The 21,966-nt window shown below is 47.5% G+C and overlaps 1 protein-coding gene across 3 annotated transcripts in view; it reads right to left on the reverse strand.

Annotated features, from left to right (window-relative positions):
- Nucleotides 1-21,966, reverse strand: part of NEDD4L (NEDD4 like E3 ubiquitin protein ligase) — a 363,454-nt gene that overhangs the window by 235,927 nt on the left and 105,561 nt on the right. For all 3 annotated transcript variants that reach the window (XM_020912709.2, XM_020912682.2, XM_020912661.2), the window contains exon 2: nt 13,508-13,581. In XM_020912709.2, the coding sequence (XP_020768368.1) occupies nt 13,508-13,581 (74 nt within the window). The remainder of the gene's footprint in view (nt 1-13,507; nt 13,582-21,966) is intronic.

Consider the following 21,966-nt stretch of genomic DNA (forward strand, 5'->3'; position numbering starts at 1 on the left):
GAATGCTCAAACTACCACACAATTGCACTCATCTCACAACGCTAGCAAAGTAATGCTCAAAATTCTCCAAGCCAGGCTTCAATAGTACATGAATTGTGAACTGTCAGATGTTCACAATTCTGGATATATATTCACACGCTGGATATAGAAAAGGCAGAGGAACCAGAGATCAAATTGCCAACATCGGGACTTCCCTGGTGGTCCAGTGGCTAAGACTCTGAGCTCCCAGTGCAGGGGGCCCAGGTTTGATGCCTGCTCAGGGAGCTAGATCCCACATGCTACAACTAAGACCCAGAGCAGCCAAATAAATAAAATTTAAAAAACTTAAAAATTTTTCAACATCTGTTGGATCATCGAAAAAGTGAGAGTTCCAGAAAAACATCTACTTCTGTTTTATTGACTATGCCAAAGCCTTTGACTATGTAGATCACAATCACAACAAACTGTGGAAAATTCTTAAAGAGATGGGAATACCAGACCAACTGACCTGCCTCTTGAGAAATCTGTATACAGGTCAAGAAGCAACAGTTAGAACTGGATATGGAATATCAGACTGGTTCCAAATGAGGAAAAGAGTACGTCAAAGCTGTATATTGTCACCCTGCTTATTTAACTTATATGCAGAGTACATCATGAGAAACACTGGGCTGGAGGAAGCATAAGCTGGAATCAAGATTTCCAGGAGAAATATAATAACCTCAGATATGCAGATGACACCACTCTTACAGCAGAAAGTGAAGAAGAAGCAAAGAGCCTCTTGATGAAAGTGAAAAAAGGAGAGTGAAAATGTTGGCTTAACACTCAACATACAGAAAACTAAGATCATGGCATCCGGTTCCATCACTTCATGGCAAATAGATGGGGAAACAGTGGAAACAATGAGAGGCTTTATTTTGGGGGGCTCCAAAATCACTGCAGATGGTGACTGCAACCATGAAATTAAAAGACGCTTGATCCTTGGAAGAAAAGCTATGACCAACCTAGACAGCAAATTAAAAAGCAGAGACATTACTTTAAAGGTCCATCTAGTCAAAGCTATGGTTTTTCCAGAAGTCATGTATGGATGTGAAAGTTGGAATATAAAGGAAGCTGAGCCCTGAAGAACTGATGCTTATGAACTGCGGTGTTGGAGAAGACTCTTGAGAGTCCCTTGGACTGCAAGGAGATCCAGCCAGTCCATCCTAAAGGAGATCAGTCTTGGGTGTTCATTGGAAGGACTGATGCTGAAGCTCCAATACTTTGGCCACCTGATGCGAAGAGCTGACTCATTTCCCTGATGCTGGGAAAGATTGAAGGCGGGATGAGAGGGGGATGACAGAAGATGAGATGGTTGGACGGCATCACCAACTCAATGGACATGAGATTGAGTAAACTCTGGTAGTTGGTGATGGATAGGGAAGCCCGGCGTGCTGCAGTCCATGGGGTCTCAAAGAGTTGGACATGACTGAGTGACTAAACAACAAAGACAGAGATATCCAAATGGATTCTGGATTGTGCATTTTTAAAAAATATTTATTTATTTACTTGGCTGTGCTGGGTCTTAGTTGTTGTATGGGGGGATTGAGTTTCCTGACCAGGGATAGAACTGGGGCCACTTACCTTGGGAGCACGAGTCTTAGCCACTGGACCACAGGGGACTGTGCATTTTCAGAAGCATTACTTTCAGGTGTAACCATCTTTTTACCTTGAATGATGCCATTTTTGCCAACACAGGCGCACAGGGAGCCGAGAGGGCACATCGTCAAGGACCCCCCGGGCTTCACTGAGAACAGGTTGGCAGGCGGCTGTCACCCAGGGAACCAGCCACAGTGAGAGACGCCTCCCTCAGCCCTCCGGTGATGAAACTATAGCTGTCGGTGCTCTGCCAGCTGAACGTTGGACCTCCCTTCCCGCAATACCTACTGGCTGTGTTCCTGGAGGCTGGGTTGTTAGCTCCATTTCTGTAAAATAAATATTGTCTTCATTGTCTTACACATTCCGAAACGCTTTCACTTCTGACTCATCTCGAGCTGGCGAAATGCCCTTCCTTGTCATACTTCAGTTCCTCACACGCTTCCCTACCTCCCCCCACCAAACGGAAACCTCTGGGAGACAAATACAGAATAAATTCCAGGATAAAGCAAAAGGAGAGTTGTTGGGGTGCAGGTGGGGAACACAGGCAGCTGAGCAAAGAAGGAGAGGCAGGAATGAGGGGCGGGAGGCAGCCAGGGAGGGGATGAGGCGGAGGAAAGACGTCGGGTCCCCGGGACAAGAGACATCGGACAGAGGATCCAAACTTCACCGCCACTCCCCAGAGGCATCCATGGATCTCTGCTCTCACTGGTGCCCTTTGTAAATAATCACACTAGGGGATTAAAATAAAATACAGTCCACGGCTCTTCAGCTGCTTTTAAATTTTTTCATTTTCTCAGGCTCCACTCTGATCAGATGAACAAAATTTAGTAAGTATCTACTCTGTGTGGGGTGCCTTCATATTTCTGTCCCTAAATCGTGTCCAGTGCTTTTGAGACCCCATGGACTGTAGCCCACCAGGCTCCTCTGTCCAAGGGATTTCCCAGGCAAGACTACCAGAGTGGGTTCCCATTGCCTCCTCTGGGGGATCTTCCTGGATCAGGGATTGAACTTACTTCTCCCGCATTGGCAATTGGATTCTTTACCACTGAGACACCTGGGAAGCCCTCCCTCATCTTCCTAAAACACATCAGATTCTCTGCCCTGGAGACTCAGGGACCAGAGAGCATCATTCATTGCTGATGGAGGTGAAGGCGAGCTATCCTGTGATATTCCCTTCCGTCTCTGTTAAGCCAGGTGGCCGAGCCCAAGTTCCTTAGATGACAGATGCCAGCACATCCGTGTGTCTGGAGTCGAGGCAGAGGAGGGGCTGTGAACACGGGATTCTCACGAACGTAACAGTGGGGGTGGTACAGAAAGGGGGCCTGTCTGCTTCACCTGCTTCCTTCACCAAACCCGGAAAGGCGCAAAGGCCAGCTTGTAGGAGTACACATTTAAACCGACCCAATAGTCCCGGAGTTCTGAATCAGTGCCCATTCCGGCACAGCCTCTTCAGGGAATCCAGACCGTTCTAAACATCCGTTCTCACAGCACTGGCTCTAGGACAGCAAGCCCCGGGGCCTAACCCAGGACAGAGACGTGCTGTCCTGTGCACTGACCCACCTGCCACTTCTCACATTCCTGTCTGGAAAACCCAGTGGCCTGAATGCTATGCACAGGAAGGCTGGCATGTTTTAGAAGGATGCCACGTCTATTCCTACATACAAAGACTGGGTGAGATCAGCACGGATTTATAATAAGTTGTCTCATTTCACCTCAGGTCATCCTGATGCAGCTCTTGATTTGAAAATCTAATCAAATTCTTTAGATGGATGGCAATTATTTATCTTCTTAAATTTATTTTTAATTGGAGAACACCTGCTTCACAGTGTTTAGTTTCCGTGGCGTGACAAGGTGAATCAGCCGTAAGCGTACATATATCCCCCTCCCTCCGGAGCCTCCCACTCACTACTTAGGGATATAAAACTTAAAGAGAACATAATATAGAATAGAATAGAATAAAATAATAAGTTGTGTGGCTGCTGTGGGAATGTCGTTATTTGGGAGGAAAGGGTTTAACAATATCCTTTCGGGGCTTGGGGGTCAGGGGAGTATGATTAAAATGAACAGCCTGTGAGCAGGGTGCTCTGGACTCGCACAGGACTAATTGTGAGGGCTCAGATTTTAAGACAAATACTTTTGGCCCACAGGCCATTAGTGTTGATGCTGTGATGCTCAGCAATGCCCTAGATAGCTGAGGCCGTTCCAACAGGCCTGCAGAGAGAGAGGGGCAGGTTTGCATGGAGCCGGCAGGTCACAAACAGCCTCGGCGGAGCAGAGGGGCCCCGCTTCCGCCCAGGCGGGCACTGTGCTGCGTGCGGGTCAGCTCTACGCGCTGCCGACCACGCAGGGCAGAGGCCGGCACCAAACGCCGGTCACCCCTCCAGAGGCCTGAGAGCCCCGTCAGCGGAGAGGGCCAGCTGCTCAAAAGACGGCAGGAGCTGTGGGGTCCGTGGTGGCCCTGAGGCCCCACCCAGAGAGTCTCCACCAGCTCCAGCCACTCCACCTCATAGGAACATGGGCCACAGTGTTTAGGTTGCTGAGATTTTTTTTCCAGAAAACTGTTTTTTTAATATGAAATTTCCCAAACCCACTGGCTCACAATTTTTATTTTTTTTAGTGCACCATGGCTCATGGCGGCTCAGACAGTAAAGAACCTGCCTGCGTGCAGGAGACTTGGGTCTGATACCTGGGTCGGGAAGATCCTCTGGAGGGCGTGGCAACCCACGTCAGTGTTCTTGCCTGGAGAACTCCATGGACAGAGGAGCTTGGCAGGCTGTAGTCCATGGGGTCACAAAGAGCCACACACAACTGAGAGACTAACACTTTCCACTTTAATGTACCGCAGACCAAACAGAAGCGCTTCTGGGTTCAGTATAGAACCCCTATTATACAAAGCCTGACTCTATACAAACCCTGGCCTCATTGCATCCTAGAAGCACTGGCAGTTTAGCAAGGGGATCCTCAAGGCACTTACGGACTGGAGGTTTCTCCACGTGTTAAAGGATAAGAGTTCTTTCGTTTGCTGTTTTCCAAAAGCGGCAAAGGAAAAAACAAAATCTGATCTTTTGGGAGAAAAAGCAAAGTATATTTAAAATGTACATGTCTCTAGTGCCAAACTGTTCCCTCGCCCATTTCTCATTGGCCACCTGGGGGCAGATTTAATTTGACAGTGGAGGGAACAGACTTTAACCCGGGGATGGATTTTAGCTCCATCAGTTACGGGACAACCAGATGCTGGGTCCTGCCTGATCAAACAGCATCCCCCTTTCCTGAACTACAGGTTTAAACTGGATTTGATCAAGCTTTCAGATCCAACTGCTAATGTACAGGAAACCCAGGAGAAAGAGGAACACAGTCTTTGATACCACGGGAAGCAATTAAATGTGGTCAGAGAGACAATGTACTACTGATCCCTCAAGGTCATTCAAAAAGGGGAGAAAAGACTGTTCTAGAACAGAGTCTTAAGAGATGTCATAGCTAACTGCAATACATGATTCTCAACAGAATTCTAGGTTAACCAGCCCAATCGTAAAAGGCATTTCAGGGCCTTTTATCTGGAGGAATTCAGATAATGGACTAGGTAAGACAGTCCATCAGGCAATTACTGTTAATTTTGTGAAAACTGCATGGTGGTTAAAATGAAAATGTCCTTCACTTTTGTCCTTGCCTTTTTTTCCCCCTCCCCTAGAGACGCAAGCTGAAGTATTCAGGGGCTAAGCGTCACGATGTCTGCAATTCACTTTAGAATACTTCAGGAAAAAAACCAACAGACGCAGCCAATGTAGCAAAGTGTTAACAACTTAAACCTAGGCCGTGGGGTTGGGGGTGAGCTGGTGCCACAGAGCTATCATTACATGGCATTAAATCCCCATCAGTCTCAGCTACTAGTAGATGGAAGGACTCTGACTACATCCCTCCAATGTCCAAGTCCGTACGTGTTTTAAATTTCACCAGCTGCCAAAAGAAAAAATGACAGCAACTCAGACAGGTATAATGTGAGGTTACCAGCTCAACACACAATGGGGAAGAAACTGTACTAAAGAAGCAACTCTACAATGTGTGTCTGGGAGCCTCCCACACAAAAACTTTTATAAAACTCTCTCAGTAACCTCAGATACCAGATGACACCATCCTTATGGGAGAAAGCAAAGAACAGCTAAAGAAGCTCTTGACAAAAGTGAAAGAGGAGAGTGAAAAAGCTGGCTTAAAACTCAATATTCAGAACACTAAGATCACGGCATCTGGTCCCATTACTTCATGGCAAATAGATGGGGAAACAATGGAAACAGTGAGAGACTTTATATTTTTGGACTCCAAAATCACTGCAGATGGTGACTGCAGTCATGAAAGTAAGACACTTGCTCCTTGGAAGAAAAGATATGACCAATCTAGACTGCATATTAAAAAGCAGAGACATTACTTTGCCAACAAAGGTCCATCTAGTCAAAGCTATAGTTTTTCCAGTAGTCATGTATGGATGTGAGAGTTGGACTATAAAGAAAGCTGAGCACTGAAGAACTGATGCTTTTGAACTGTGGTGTTGAAGAAGACTCTTGAGAGTCCCTTGGACTGCAAGGAGATCCAGCCAGTCCATCCTAAAGGAGATCAGTCCTGAATATTCATTGGAAGGACTGATGCTAAAGCTGAAACTCCAATACTTTGGCTACCTGATGCGAAGACCTAACTTGTTGGAAAAGACCCTGATGCTGGGAAAGATTGAAGGTGGGAGGAGAAGAGGGCGACAGAGGATGAGATGGTTGGATGGCATCACCGACTCAATGGACATGAGTTTGAGTAAGCTTTGGGAGTTGGTGATGGACAGGGAGGCATGGTGGGCTGTCGTCCATGGGGTCACAAAGAGTCAGACATGACTGAGCGACTGAACTGAAAGCTGGTTTGTCTTCACCAAAGCTGCTCACTTTGAAGAGCAGCTTTGTGATCCCAAAAGCATTTCACCCACCCTAACCTCAAATAAAGACTTTGGTCATAATTAAGGAGGAAAAAGGGGGAGGGTAGATCTAAAACTTGCATTAAATGATTCTAATTCAGTTACTGCTTAAGCCTATGATTAAAGGTTAAATGTCTCAAGATACAAGCTTAACTGAAAAAGAATACACTTTGAAACCCCAAAGATATTTTAAGTTAAAAACAAACTTAAAAGATATTACTTAGCAAAGTACATCTATCTGAAGTCTAATACTTGATGGTCTTTCTCCCTCTTGCATGCTCAGTCACGTCTGACTCTTTGGGACCCCATGGACTGTAACCCGCCAGACTCTTCCATCCATGGGATTCTCCAAGCAAGAATGCTGGAATCGGTTGCCATTTCCTCCTCCCGGGGATCTTCCCGACCCAGGGATTGAACCTGTGTCTTCTGTACCAGCAGACGGATTCTCTACCACTGCGCCACCCGGGAAGCCCCCTGATACTTGATGATATTCACTCACAATTCTAGAAACTTGGTTAGCTGCCATCACACACACTGGCTAGTTCTTTAAACATGCTTTTTAAAAACTGCCTGGTCATCAAATCTAACAGTTATCTAATCTAATAATCTGAACCTTGGTCTCTCAAGATGACTATTAACCTACCATGGGAAAGAGCTCTGAAATCAGATAAATCTGGACTCAACTGGTCCCAACCACTCACTAGAGTGGTTTCATCTTGGGCTGATGACAATGCCTCTGAACCCTGATTTCCTCACCCAAAAGATGGAGACAGTTATCCCCTCTTCGTAAACTTTAGGCAGATTCTGATGACTTCATATCACACTGCATGCTCTGGGCCAGCCAACTCCAGGAGCACTCCAAACAGTCTGAAAAACGTACATTTAGAGCCCAGACGCGCAGCTCGGAGCTCTCAAACATACTGGTAGCACATAGACTTTGCAGCTTATCTTTTTTGCCTAATTTTCCTTATCTGCAAACTGGAAAGAACAATAGGGCCTGCAGTGTAAGAGCTTTGGGGAGAACCCAGTTAGCTCTGTGTAAATAGGTCAGTCGGGTCATGCCTGGCACGTAGGACACAGTCAGTAAACACAGGCTATCGCGACTCGCTCCCCGCCTTCTTCGTACCCCATTTTAGGAAAACAAGGACCTCCGACTGCACACATCACTGTGGCCAAACGCCACATCACAAAGTGCCTGAGTCAGTACCACCCTGAACACGCCCAGTCCAGCCAGGTCTCAGAAGCTAAGCAGGATGGGGCCTGCTTAGTACTTGGATGGGAGAATGCCTGAAAGGCTTGCCAAGAAGTCAGAGTTGTCCCCCCTCTCACTGCTGGTGAAGAGCCCAGCTCACTGGTCCCACTTCTCCTGTCTGGACAGACGGCCACATGCTCCCCAACCCATGACTCATGCCCTTTGCCCCATCCTGACCCTAATAATGAGGGTCAAGGTCAGGGTCGTGACCTTCCGTCGCAGCCCCAGCCCAGCCTCATGCCCCCCACATAGAGCTTTCTGGATCCACTGCCACGAGGAAGTGTGCTCCCTCTGTGGGCTTGGCTGCGGTGATTCTGCAAGACATCAGCATCAAATGGAGACCCTCCGCCTGCCACCCTGCCGGCTCGAGATGGTCTTCTGACACCAGCCTTTGTGCTCCCTCCCCCTCACTCTTCAGAGTCCCAGGCGGGCTCCCTCCACTGGTCTATATAGACCCTTTGTGAAGATGAACAAAATGAGCTGATGGCACCTCTGAGAATGAGAAGAGAGGGACCCTTCCTGCAGGCTGGCCACCCTGCACCAGTGCTACCATCATCAGACTCTACCACTGAAGTCCAGCCAAGCCAGCTGCCCTGTGCCTGATCTCTGGTCTTGTTAACAAGAATAAGAGCTACAGTCTCTGTGCTGAGATGAGGGATGGCCGGGGCGGGGCGGGGGGACTGGCAGAGCCAGGATGGCCCGGGGACAGGAGTCATTTCCTCCTCTGGGGCCGGGGAGCCCAGCAGAGGTGTTTCCACCTGAACTGGAGCTGGAGAGACGGGAGAGTGGCCAGGAGGGACGTGAGCAGACCCCAGGCCAAGGGGAAGCACATTTTGGGCATTTAGAGGACTGTGGGCTTTCAATGCAGGGTCAGGAAAAGGAGGGGAGAGAGGAGGTCATCGTTCACTCCTTCTTGAGAAGCCACGATGTGCTGGTACCGTGTAAGGCGGGGGGAGTCAACAAGAAGTAAAAACAAACCCTCGCTGTCAGAAGTTTAAAATGGAGCCTGGGAGAAAGAGTCAGTTATAAAATGACAGAGCGATGCACACAGCAGTCCTTCCAGGCCGCAGGGCCTATGGAAGGATGTGCCCTGCTAGGGGACTCGGGGGGATCAGAGGAGGTGACGACCAGCTGGGTGGCTGGCCGGCGAGGTGGGGGCCAGGGGGCGGGGTGGGCGGCAGCCCGGGTGGGCGGCAAGCTGACCGGTGAGGGCTCGGCACACGGCGTTACCCAGGGACGGGCAACCACCACCTTAGCAGTAAACTGGGTTTTCAGCGCACAGGTGAAGGCCGATCAAGCCACACAGGAAGGGTTACCTGTCTAGGTCTGCGCCTCAGCTCCAAACGCACCGCAGCAGGCTGGGGTGAGAGGTGTGGAGGTCAGTGGGTCACGCGAGGAAGCAAGCAGCAGCAATCCGTCCAGCAGCACGGGTCCGGGGCCTCCTGGAGACCAGTGTCTCCTTGACCCTGAGACACCGTGCTGGGTCCCACGGAGACCGCCCATTTCCAAACAGAAGTGGGAACCCTCTGGAGGCAGTGTTTTCAGCATGAGTTTACTGCCCTTTTGATGTGTCACCGGCATTTTACACATGGCCTACTTTTTGAAAGAGTCTGATTTTCTTTTGCTCATGCTTAAAAAAAGAAAAAGCCTTTCAAAAAGCTCACACGGCATGTTTATCATAGTACGGATCATAGAGACAGGGTGTCTCTGCCTTGGGTGACCACTGTCTCCATCTGGACCCCAGGTCCTGACGTCCCATTTGATTCAGCACTTGTTCCACACAAGGCTGTCCCTGTTTAGGTGACAGATGATAGGTCTGCCCTTCTTCCCCTGAAGGCTGAGTCCAAAAGAAGACATCTTTCTCTACTACGGCCGTTTTCCACACACATCAACTACTCAGAAGTCCCAGGGGAGCAAGAGCTCAGCTATCACCTTCCAACAAAGGCTCTTTCAATAAAGTGAGACTTTGCTGGACGGGAGCTGCAAAGTGACCCGGTGTCCTCGGCACTGGACTGGGAGGATTTCAGGTGCAGCTGCGTCGGCCACCCGCGCCCAGAGGCAGGTCCAGACACTGGTCCTCAGGGCTGCAGCCTCAAGCAGCCTCCGAGGGGCTGGGAGCCCCCGCCCCTAGCAGGGCACTGGTCACCCCCAACAGCATCACCTACTCCGACCAATGCACCCGCCCCTCCCCCCACCCACTGTGACCACCCCCCCACCCCCCATCCTCAGGCCAAGTGACCCAGACAGCCTCCTGTGACTCCAGACCGTAAACCCAAATCCCATCAGGTCCAATCCTGTATCATTTCTATCACGTCCAAGTTTCCGACAATGCCACTTATGAAAACTGTGCTTCCTCCTCCACCCGTCAGGGCTCCCAGCTCCTACCCAGACCTCCTTTTGTGAAGGGAGACCTGGGGTCATGTAAGAAGAGGTCCCCAACCTTCCGGATCTAATGCCTGATGATCTGAGGTGGGCTGATGTAATAATAATAATAATAAAGTGTACAATAAATGCAATGCACTTGAATCATCCCCCAAACCATCCCCCTCATCCCCTCCCCCCATCCATGGAAAAACTTCCACAATACTGGTCCCTGATGTCAAAAATGTTGGGGACCGCTGCTGTGAGGTGCAGTGATGGGGCTGGGGAAAGGGGGCTTGCCGGGGTGTGGTTCAGAGAAAAGGGTCTCACTCTGGGGGACAGCAGAGAAGGCACTACAGCGTCGGCCACGCTCATGGCTGCCCCCCACCCGGCTTAGGACACATGACTCTCCCGGTGGACCAGAGTCACCCCGGGGTTCTCTCCGACCCCAGGAAACCGCTCTCCTCGCTCCCTGCTTTCTGCTAATGTACCGTGACAGAGGTGACTTGAAAGGAGGTGCTCCAGATTACGTGGAAGAAGCTTCAGGTCACCGGGCAAATGACAGGGTGTGAGCCGGCGCCTTTCTCCTAGGAGAGGCCAGCGGGGGGTGGCCCCGCTCGGTCCCCGAACCCACCCAGGGCCATCCATTCACTGGCAAACAGGTCTTTGGAGAACGGTGGCCCCTGGGAGAGAGCTGGCCCCTGAGAGAGGGGGACAGGGAAGGAGGGAGGTGGGCGTGTGCGGAATTCATTGAACTAAGACGGCAAAGGGCAGAACCGGATTCAGAGCTTCTGACTCATTTTCTGGAACCCAGTCCGTGAAGCCGAGACACTATTTCTCTCTCCACTGAACATCTTGAGGCATTATCTGTAACTCCTCTCTAATCTGTCCCCAAGAAATGATCCCTTCTCTTCTCATAGAAATGATAACAATTCAAGGCTCAGCTCTGCTTGGCTCTTATAATATTTGAGCTCAATTCTGCTCCAATTTTAACCTCAGATCTTCTGAACAGGCTGAAAAACATCATCTGAATCCATTTCAATTTTTTTTTTATGAAGAGTTTTGGATAAAACAAAACGAAAATGAATTTCAGGAAAAGTGACTGAAATTTTCCAAATCCAGCTTCTTCCTTCCAAACCCTAACATTTGATGCAGAGGCAGCGAGAACGATAGGCATTTTTTTTTTTTACATAAAACACAGTCAACGTGCAAATGCGGAATGTGAAAAACCAACCAGTCCAGTTCTGTTCTTGATGCTGGTGCGTGTTGGGTAGTAGAAGAAAGATACTAAAAAGTAAGAAGCCTCTGTCTCCAGTAAATGTCTCGTTTAGTAAGAGGAAAGTGAAACGGTTCAGGCGCATGGTATACCGCTCAGGGGGCGTCACAGTCAAATGAGAAAGAAGCTGCAGGCAAGATGCGTCTCCCTGCCCAGCACCTAGAGCTCAGGCTGAAGGCAGCGCCCCAGAGCGCGTCATTTCCTGGTGAGACAACTCAGAAAGCCAACCCTCAGTCTGTCATTTCAGCACACTGAGGCATGAGAGATTTCTTTTTAATATTTCCCTGATATTGAACATGCATCATTTTATCTATTTGTAGGAGATACTCCAGCGTCAGTTTCAGGGCCCCACCCACAATAAAGCAAATATCATCATACACTGAGCCACACAAACTCTGGCTTCCCAGTACGTATCACATAGTTGTTTTTAGTCTATTAGATGTGCAATAGCTATATATAGTTCATATATTAGTTATTTATAGTCTGCTGGATGTGCAAAAGCATTCGTTTCTTAAAAAGTGTAAATACCTTAATTTAAAAATATGTTCTTGCTAAAAAAATAATGTCAACCATCGTCTGACAACACACAGTTGCCACAAACCTTCCATTTGTAAAAAACAAAAAACCAGTACTCTGGGAAGTGCAATAAAGTGAGATATGCCTGGATTTCTTGTTGGTCATTTCTCCAGGTGCAAGTCATTAGTAACCTACTGATTACTTTGCTAAATAAAACTCAAAGCAGGCAAGGTGTGACTTCTTCCCCGGGGATCCAGTGGCTAAGCTCCACGCTCCCAGTGCGGGGGCTCCGGGTTCGGTTCCTGTTCAGGGAACTAGATCCCACATGCCACAACTTACAGAGTTCTCACACTGCAACTAAAGGTCCCATACACTACAGCTGAAAAAAGATCCCGCATTCCACAACTAAGACCCAGAGCAGCCTAATAAACAAGTAAGTATTGGAAGAAAAAAAACCAGGCCTGGTAACAGGAAAGCACTTAGAAGAGGTCTGACCAATGGCAGTCAGGGGCTTCGGTGGGGTATGGGAGGACGAGGCAAGCTGGACAGAACGAGCCTCGTCACGCGGGGTCTCCAGGGTCAGGCTGAGGCCCGAGCATCACCACGGGCCACCGGCCCGGGGGTGCAGACAATGAGCCAGGGTCTCGACGAGGTGACTCCAGCAGCCAGCATGGCCCTCATGGTTCAACCCCAAGGGGTATCCAGCATGAAGAGGGTGCCCTGAGAGGGGGCCAACGATCTGTTCGAGCGCCACTGGCGTACATGGCCGGCAACTGGTAGCCTTTCAGGATTTAAGAATTAACCTTTCCTGTGTCCATTAAACAGGGAAGATAAATTAGATCAACTTCTGCTATAACCTTTAGGCCAAAAGTTCAAAAGGGCTTTCTTCTCCAAAATCGGGAACAAATTCTAGCTTCCAGCAGCTCCAATCCTCACTCTGCTCCCAGGTCTTATAACTCATGGCAACACACTGTCAAGAGTCAGTAGGGCTGACTGAAAAATACAGGAATACCAGGTGCAACACCCAGAAGTAAAAAGCGGAGACACCCCAAATGATCAGGCTGCCAGTGCTTCTGGAAATGACACAGGAATCACCAAATCTCTTAATTCCAAAATTACACATGTCAAACAATACCCACTTCTCCCAGGAACAAAATGATCCTTTGTTTCTCTCAGCTAGAGTTGATTAAAAAAAAAAAAAAGCCAACAGGAATATATTAAAATGAACACAAACATATTCTCAAACTTATTTTTCTGCGGCAGAAAAACAGAAACATCTGCATCTAATTTCCTCATTAAATCAACCCATGGGAAGGCCAAGCGAGCCCAGCTGAGACCAAGGTCTATACCCCTGCAAGAATGTGGGCCCTGAACCAGTCGTATCTGCATTGCCTACTCAGTCAGAAACTGGTGGAGGGGGGCAGCAATCTCTGCTTTAAGAAGCCGCTCCCCCTCCCTCCGAGTGATTCCCATGGATGCCTGAATTCAAAAAGTTTTTGCTTAAACTCCATAAACCTACACAACAACAAAGCAGACATACCTGGCTCCGAAGATGTCCTTCTTGGCGAGATCGATTCCAGAAACAACCTTCACTCTGAGAATACGGGACTCTCCCTGTGGGAGAGGGGAAAAAATAGATTAAAAAACTGACTTTTGATCCATCATTTTCACAAAGTCAATACACAAAGTCAATGATTCCTCTCCAGTCTATCGGTGGGATCTGGAACAAAGCAATGCACGAGCCTTCCTTAGACTACATTCCAAAGGCAATATTCCTGCTCTGAGATCCTACAACCCTTAGAATACACTGCAAAGATTGAATAAGCAAGTGGATGTCCTACAACCCTCGACATTTAGAGCAACCAAGTTAATTAAGCACAAGTTTAATTCAAACTAGGTCATGCAGATCAATTATTTCTATCATTGATGGGAAATATTTCCCAGCTGTAGCAGGAACACAGCTGCACACATGAAACCACCGAGATGAATGCCCAAGTGCAACAAGACACCATAAGTTCCATAAATACTTCCCCCTTTGAAGTTAACGTACATGTGTGTGAGGGCTGAGAGAGCAATTTCACATGGCAGAAGTCTCTTCTCAAAAACTACAGTTTCAAAATGTCAGTGCTGGCAAGCAAAACCCCAATACCACTGTGCAGAGGGGGGATGTTGGCTGGAAACCCCAGAGGATGGATACCGTTAAAGGAAAGCGCTTCATCTCCAGGCCGGTCCTGGATGCTGGCTGAAGCAGATATGTGATGAAGCAGCAGGAGGGTGAGAGGACTTGTGAGGAGAGGGGAGAGGGAGGAAGGGTCTGCAAAGCAGTAACTCCTCCCAAAGACCAACTCAGAGCAGCTCACCTAGTTATGCGCCTGTGGCTGATGTGGAGGCAACAAAGAAGGGACAGGGTGACGGAAACCAAGATACAGTCAGTCACGGGCACAGAGAAGACGAGGGCTCTGGTTAGAAATCCCTTGTTGCACAGCCTGTGGGGTTTCGGAAATCCTGGACAGAGTCCTGGACTTTCCACCAACTCCATAGGGGGCTCAAAGGAACCCTAACTGGGTTCTAAGGAATAAGATGAGCCCTGCTAATGGCAGTGCCCTTGAGTTTAACATTGGGTGAATGTTCTTACATTGGACAGACCTGCTCTGCAAAAACATACATTTTAAAAGTCAGAGACCATTTCTATGAATAAATGAATAAAAATAAGTTTAAATTAAGGGATACTTAGAATTTTTTATGAAAACTGATGCATTCATGCAGTAAGCATGAATACTTGTTCTAAGATTTAGGGATACAGCCATGAAGACAGACAAAACCTCTACCCCACCCCGCCCACCTTTTAGTGTTGAGAGTGTACTCAACCACATGGGGAAACAAATCCAGAGGATCTGAACACATTAAACTTTTGTACACACACCGGTTCAGTAAACAAATTCTCACCTAGGAATCGATCCTAAAAAAATAAACAGATACGTGCACTAAAATCCCAAAAACCCAGATAAGAGTCATCAAGTCATTTATGTAAAAGACACAAAAGTAGACATTTAAATATTCATGGCAATTCCATGTAGTGGGCTATAGTACTGTCATTAAAAATGTGTGCACTCTGTGAAGATCTTCATTCATCCCACAAGTATGTATTAAGCAGCCAGGGTGTGCCGGACTCACTACCTCGGGATACAGATGGGAGCAAAATGAAGCTCCCCCCACCTAAAGGAAGTCACGGCCTAGCGAACAGAGAGGTGGGGTACAAGCAAATCCAACCAAACAAGTCAGATGATTTCTGAACAGGAAAGGTTAAAAAAAAAAGCAACCACGCTGAGGGAGGGAGGGAGGAGATCTATGACTGGGAGCTGGCGAGGTGACACCCGAGCTGAAAGCTGAAGGAGACAGCAGGTGATGGGCTGGAGGGGGTTCAGGCAGAGATGCCGGCAGCTCCCATCGCCTCAGAGGACAAGGCCACGGGGAGAGGCTGGGGGGCGGGTGGGGTCAGAAGGCCGCGGGGCCAGCCTCGGTGTGGGTGTGTGGGGGGGCGCATAACTGCAACCACCTCTGGAAAGTTTCGAGCAGGACAGTGACAACATTTGACTTCAGTTGCTGGGGGACAGTCACTTCAGGGGATGGAGACCAGGGGCAGGGCGACCAATTATAAGGAGATCTGGAAAGAGAGGGCGGGGTTTCACACACGGTGGAGATGGAGAGGGGGCCAGATTTTGCCCACAAAATTATGTTTAAAATAAACTGTTTTTTTTTTTTTTTAAGAAAGTTTCAAAACGGTTTATACAACTGAGTTAGAGACCAGCACGTTGTTGAACACGCTGTCGCCCCTTTCGACTAAGACTGGCAAGTGGACTACATTTCCCAGCACACCTTGCAGTTGGATGCAGTCATGCGACTAAGTTCTGGCCAATGAGACGTGGGCAGACATGCCGGCTGCATCTTCCAGACAAGGTCCGTAAGACCCTCCCACTCACCCACCTCCAATCTCGTCCCTCTTCCCCTGCCCAACCGAGAAAGTTCTGAAGGCCAAGAAGGGGGCGACTCTCCTGCCTCACTCTGCCCCTTCCACCTTCACCTGCTGACCCTTCCCAGGCAGTGAAGGGCAAACAGACTTGCATAGCTTATTCTCACTGAAAGCTGGAGGTTGCTTTAGCAGTTAGCCTGCCCTCACAATACAATCTCATTTTAGAATAAATATCAACTATATATACAGGCACATGCAAAGCCCTGGAAAGGGTGAGGATAAGAATGATCATCTCTGGATAATGGATAACTTCTTTTTGCTTGTTTGCATTTTTTTCCTTTTGAAACATTAAATATTTTTGTTTGGAAACTACATTTTTGTAGAAACTTCAGAAAATACACGGAGGAGGCAATGGCCACTCCAGTGCTCTTGCCTGGAGAATCCCATGGGCGGAGGAGCCTGGTAGGCTACAGTCCATGGGGTCGCTAAGAGTCGGACATGACTGAGCGACTTCACTTCCACTTTTCACTTTCATGAACTGGAGAAGGAAATGGCACCCCACTCCAGTGCTCTTGCCTGGAGAATCCCAGGGATGGAGGAGCCTGTGGGCTACAGTCCATGGGGTCGCACAGAGTTGGACACGACTGAAGTGACTTCACTTTCACTTTTCACTTTCATGCATTGGAGAAGGAAATGGCAACCCACTCCAGTGCTCTTGCCTGGAGAATCCCAGGGATGGAGGAGCCTGGTAGGCTACAGTCCATGGGGTCGCTAAGAGTCGGACATGACTGAGCGACTTCACTTTCACTTTTCACTTTCATGCATTGGAGAAGGAAATGGCACCCCACTCCAGTGTTCTTGCCTGGAGAATCCCAGGGACAGAGGAGCCTCTTGGGCTGCCGTCTATGGTGTCGCACAGAGTCGGACACGAGTGACATGACTTAGCAGCAGCAGCAGAAAATACAAAAGGGGGAAGAACAGAAAATTTAAATTTAAAATACAGGCTCAGGAATACAGGTTTCCATATTTCTGAAATGAAGAAATCTTTTGTCCCAAGAAAACACAGCTACATGTTGTATTTTAGCCAACCTGCAAAGGCATAGAGGTGTCTATTTGGAGGACATGAACAGAGTTCTCATGTAATATGGAGTCAACAGCTGGGAGATAAAAGGGGAGAGGGTCTTTATTGAGCGCTTCCTATTTACAAGCTGTGGTTGCAGGAAATTTCACTTCACCCTGAAGTTTAGGAGCAGGAGAGCAGGAAAGAGAGTGCTATTCTAAAAAAATAGTTTTTTACACACGGGTTTCAGACATTCAGAAAAACTTCTTTTTGCTTCCTCTCAATAACAAGGTTGCACACAGATAAGCAGCCATCGCCATTCTGCAAAGAAACACATGACCAGGTATATGACTCATTTATCAGATGCAGTGGGCCCCACGCCGAGCAGCTACACTCTCTGAAGCATTATATTACTTTCATAAAATCTATGCGTGACATTTTAGCCCCTGGTTATGACTTCCCAGAATCAAATATTTAACCAAGGTGGATTATGACAATGAAGATATTATCTGGAGATGGATTGTATGAGGCAGAGAAGAAGGGAGGCCAGATAACCCAGGCTTTCCCATGACTTTGAGGGTTCCTCCCATGCTGTTAATCAACTGTCCTGCATTGTTATTTGGTAACAAGGATGATTCTCTGCACTTGACATGTATTTCTCCTTCCCACTTAATTTTCTAATTCTTCATTGAGACATTAAACAAGGTGCTCAAACCATAAAACGGATGGCATTCTGAAGGCTCATTTTGTCAGTCAGTTGTTTACAATTCAGTTCAGTTCAGCCACTCAGTCGTGTCCAACTCTTTGCGACCCCATGGAGCGCAGCATGCCAGGCCTCCCTGTCTTATCACCAACTCCTGGAGTTTACCCAAACTTATGTCCATTGAATCAGCGATGCCATCCAACCATCTCATCCTCTGTCGTCCCCTTCTCCTCCTGCCTTCAATCTTTCCCAGCATTAGGGTCTTTTCTAATGAGTCAGCTTTTCACATCAGGTGGCCAAAGTACTGGAGTTTCAGCTTCAGCATCAGTCCTTCCAATGAACACCCAGGACTGATCTCCTTTAGGATGGACTGGTTGGATCTCCTTGCAGTCCAAGGGACTCTCAAGAGTCTTCTCCAACACCACAGTTCAAAAGCATCAATTTTTCAGGGCTCAGCTTTCTTTCTAGTCCAACTCTCACATCCATACATGACCACTGGAAAAACCATAGCTTTGACTAGACAGACCTTTGTTGGCAAAGTAATGTCTCTGCTTTTTAATATGCTATCTAGGTTGGTCATAACTTTCCTTCCAAAGAGTAAGCGTCTTTTAATTTCATGGCTGCAGTCACCATCTGCAGTGATTTTGGAGCCCCCCAAAATAAAGTCATCCACTGTTTCCACTGTCTCCCCATCTATTTGCCTTGAACAACTCAGTAGCCTGCTCATATAAACTGTGTGTAAATGATGACCAGATTCCCATGCCCACCCACAAAACCTCTTAAATACATTATCTATCAAAGTGGTTCCTTTGGTAAAAATAAATCTCAAGTCTGACTCAACACAAGACACTAGAATTGACCTTTTCTCCTGTGAATCTGCCCTGAGAAGGTGAACTTTTATACTTTATTTCCTATTATATTTTATTCCCAATTCTTAACAATGGCAAATGATTCCCACCTCAAAAAGGTGGTCCCTGGGTCGGGAAATAGTGGTCTTACTTCCACAGGGATCCACTGTGACCCCACATATCACACATACCAGCTGTCCACATGGACAAGGAAGTCTGGCGCCAGGGACTTACCTCTTGATTGTTCTCCCCTAAATTAATTTATGTCTTTACCTTCCATATTCTATAGTATATTTGTAGTTCTAGTTATTATCTAGTTACTATTAACACTTGCAGTAAACACTCTAGATTAAAAGAGATAATTGATAATTCTGTGCCTACATTAATTTATGTCTTTACCTTCCATATTCTACAGTGTATTTATTGTTCTAGCCATTATCTAGTTATTATTAACACTTGCAGTGAACACTCTAGATTAAAAGAGATAATTGATAATTTTGTACTGCTCAAGTATCTAAGTTATATATACATCAACTAAATTTAGTTGCCTTAAAAAATAAAACGACATGTGGGAAGTGTCCACATAGTGCCTGCTACCCAGGAGATGCTGCTAATCTCTGCGTTTCCATCTGGCTCTGCCCCACCTAGGAGACAAGATCCGGTTCCATATGCTTTTCAAAGTCTCCTGCACCGGCCCATCGCCTCACCTTCTCATCATCTCCAACCTTGCTACATCCTGTCCTCTTCACCTCCTTTCTGCCTTTTCTACCCCAATTCCTGTCCCCTAAACCTGTTCCCTATTCACTCTCTTGAGGGGTTCCCTGACCTCACAGTGCTGGTAACTTTGATCTCTCTCTCCCTGCGCGTTCTCCACTCTGACCTAGTGACGCACTCGGCACTAAAAAGATGTGTCGAGTGACTCATCTTCAGGCACTTTGCTAGCAGAGAGGAGTAGCACAAATCTGAGCAAGACAATCTTCTCTGCTACTCGGGGCCTAGCAGTCAGCTGTGGCGGTTCGACACGCACATACCTGAAATACACTTAGAACCCAGGGCTGACACAGCGCTGAAAGATATGTGTGATGGGAACAAAGACAGTACAGAAAACGGGAGCAACTCAACACCAAGACGACATGCCCAGCTCAAGCTCACATGATCATGATAACAGCAAACGCCCCGACCCACGAGACTATCCGCAGTAGCTGATCACCAATGTCAGCCCGGCACATAACATGTGAAACAAGCAGAAGTCCCAAGGATAGCAGTTGTGGAAAAAGCTGCAGAAACACGGGATCCTGCACAATCTAAATTTCTTAACTTCTACTAGATTACGGCCATTCTTCTATCCAACAAATAGGAAGAAGTGAAAAGGATGGCCCTCCAGAGCAGCATCAATTTGAATGCACAAGGTGACTGACTTTCAGAAATTATGTTGTGTGGCTTTAAAATACATCCATAAATTCTTGAAATTCCTTGAAGAGGGAGGGCTTCATTACTTTCCCTGGCAAGGGGTTGGACTTGGCCACGTCTTTCTAATAAGACCATGGGGAGGTAACAGTGTGTAACTTTGAAGATGGTGTCATGAAAAGCACTGTGGCTCACTCCCTCTCCCATATCATTCATTCGGGGGAAACCAGACACTGCCATGCAGTGAGGACCCTCAAGAAGCCTGATGAGAGGAGAGGTCCCTGGAGGGAGGAATGGAGGGCTCCCGCCAATAGCCACGTGAATGAACCTTCTTGGAAGGGGGTCCCCCAGCCCCAGTTAAGCCCTGTGATGACAGCCCTCCTGGCTGACATCATGACTGCAGCGTCATGACAGATCTTATATGCCAGCAAGGCATGAGTCAGAGGCACCCAGCTAAGCCATTTTTGATCTCTTGATGCACAGAAACTATGAGCTAATAATTCTTATTGTTTTAAGATGCTAAATTTGGGGATAATCTGTTACACAGCAATAGAGAATTGACATGCAGGGAGAATCCCACGCAACAATGGGCGTCTAATTTATCTCCTTGCTAAACTGAGATTTTCTAGTACTTTGGGACAATGTCTCAATACAAGAAAAAGAAGTAAAGGTTACTGCCATAAGTCATAAATCACTGTTGCCTTTTTCTTCTCTTGTTAGACACTCATATTCTCAACCAAACCTCATGGCTGCACTAATATGGCTGCACTAATATGCACTAGCTATAAAAATCTATTTTAAATGTAATTAAAATCAGTTAGAATTCAGTTTCTTGGCAGCACTAGCCACATTTTAAGTGCTCAACAGTCCCATATGCCTAGTGGCTACTGTGCTGGACAACAGAGAGAACGTTTCCATAATCACAGAAAGTTCTACGGGACGGTGCTGCTCGAAAGGGCACTAATTCAGGGCAAGAAGGGAGCAGAATCTATATAATGTCCTGAGACAGGGAAGATAGGAAAGAAGGATGGGAGGTAGGAAGGGGCTGCTATTCTTACCCTAATTACAGCTTAGACCACTGCAGAAAATTTAAACTATGGGACGCAGCTATCCGGAAATGAGAGAGGCATTATGGTCATCACACGTTCCAGGGTCAGGCTCTCTTTTGAAAGATGAAAGACCAGCATGCAAATTACATGCTTATCAATTAAGAGCTGTGAAGACTAATAAAGCAAATACTATGGAGTGCAGCATGGTCTTCCTGCATCGAGACATTTACAAAATCGTTATACACGTAGAGGCATAGCAGTGATGGTGATTTCACAGCCAGTGTGATGAAGATCTGGGAGTTTTAACTGATGAGGCCAGAATCATAGCAAGGTTTCAAATCTTGCAAGACATTAACAGAGAAAGCACTTGGGAGGCAAGAAAAGAGGTAGAACGTCAACAGGGGTTCTCGGTCCCTTTAAGGGAATTATGGACACCCTGGAACACGGAGACAAAAGGCTGGTGCGGACTGAAAACAGTGGGTAGAGCTGGGGTGGCCGACCTCCCTAGAGGGAGCCAGACCAGGTCCCAAGGATGCCCTGCAGGAGAAGGAGATGGCAAGATCATGGGAGGAAAGTCTGGAAACAGTTGCACTTGGGCAGACTGGCTGCAACCACATCTGCTCCAGAAAAGCACGGTTGTCGCAGGAGACAACTAGACTAGTTGTCTAGACGACTAGACAACAATTACACTAGAATCGCATTCGAGCACGCATACGATTTCTGTCACTTCTTCAAGCCAGTTCTGCATGGCTTGATAGACGCAGGTCTGTCCGACACTCTCCTTTCCACCCCTCTCACCAAACACTGTTTTGACTGTTACGCCCTGAAAAGTGCTGGCATTACGCTTTCACTCGGCGACAGCACTGGATGTCTGTGACTTCCGGCATTCCCAGTGGTCACCCCAAGTTCCCCTATAGTCACCGCTACTCCACATTGTTTCACCTGGAAAATCCATCCCTGAA

This window comes from Odocoileus virginianus, chromosome 22, assembly GCF_023699985.2.
Source record: "Odocoileus virginianus isolate 20LAN1187 ecotype Illinois chromosome 22, Ovbor_1.2, whole genome shotgun sequence".
NCBI lineage: Eukaryota > Metazoa > Chordata > Mammalia > Artiodactyla > Cervidae > Odocoileus > Odocoileus virginianus.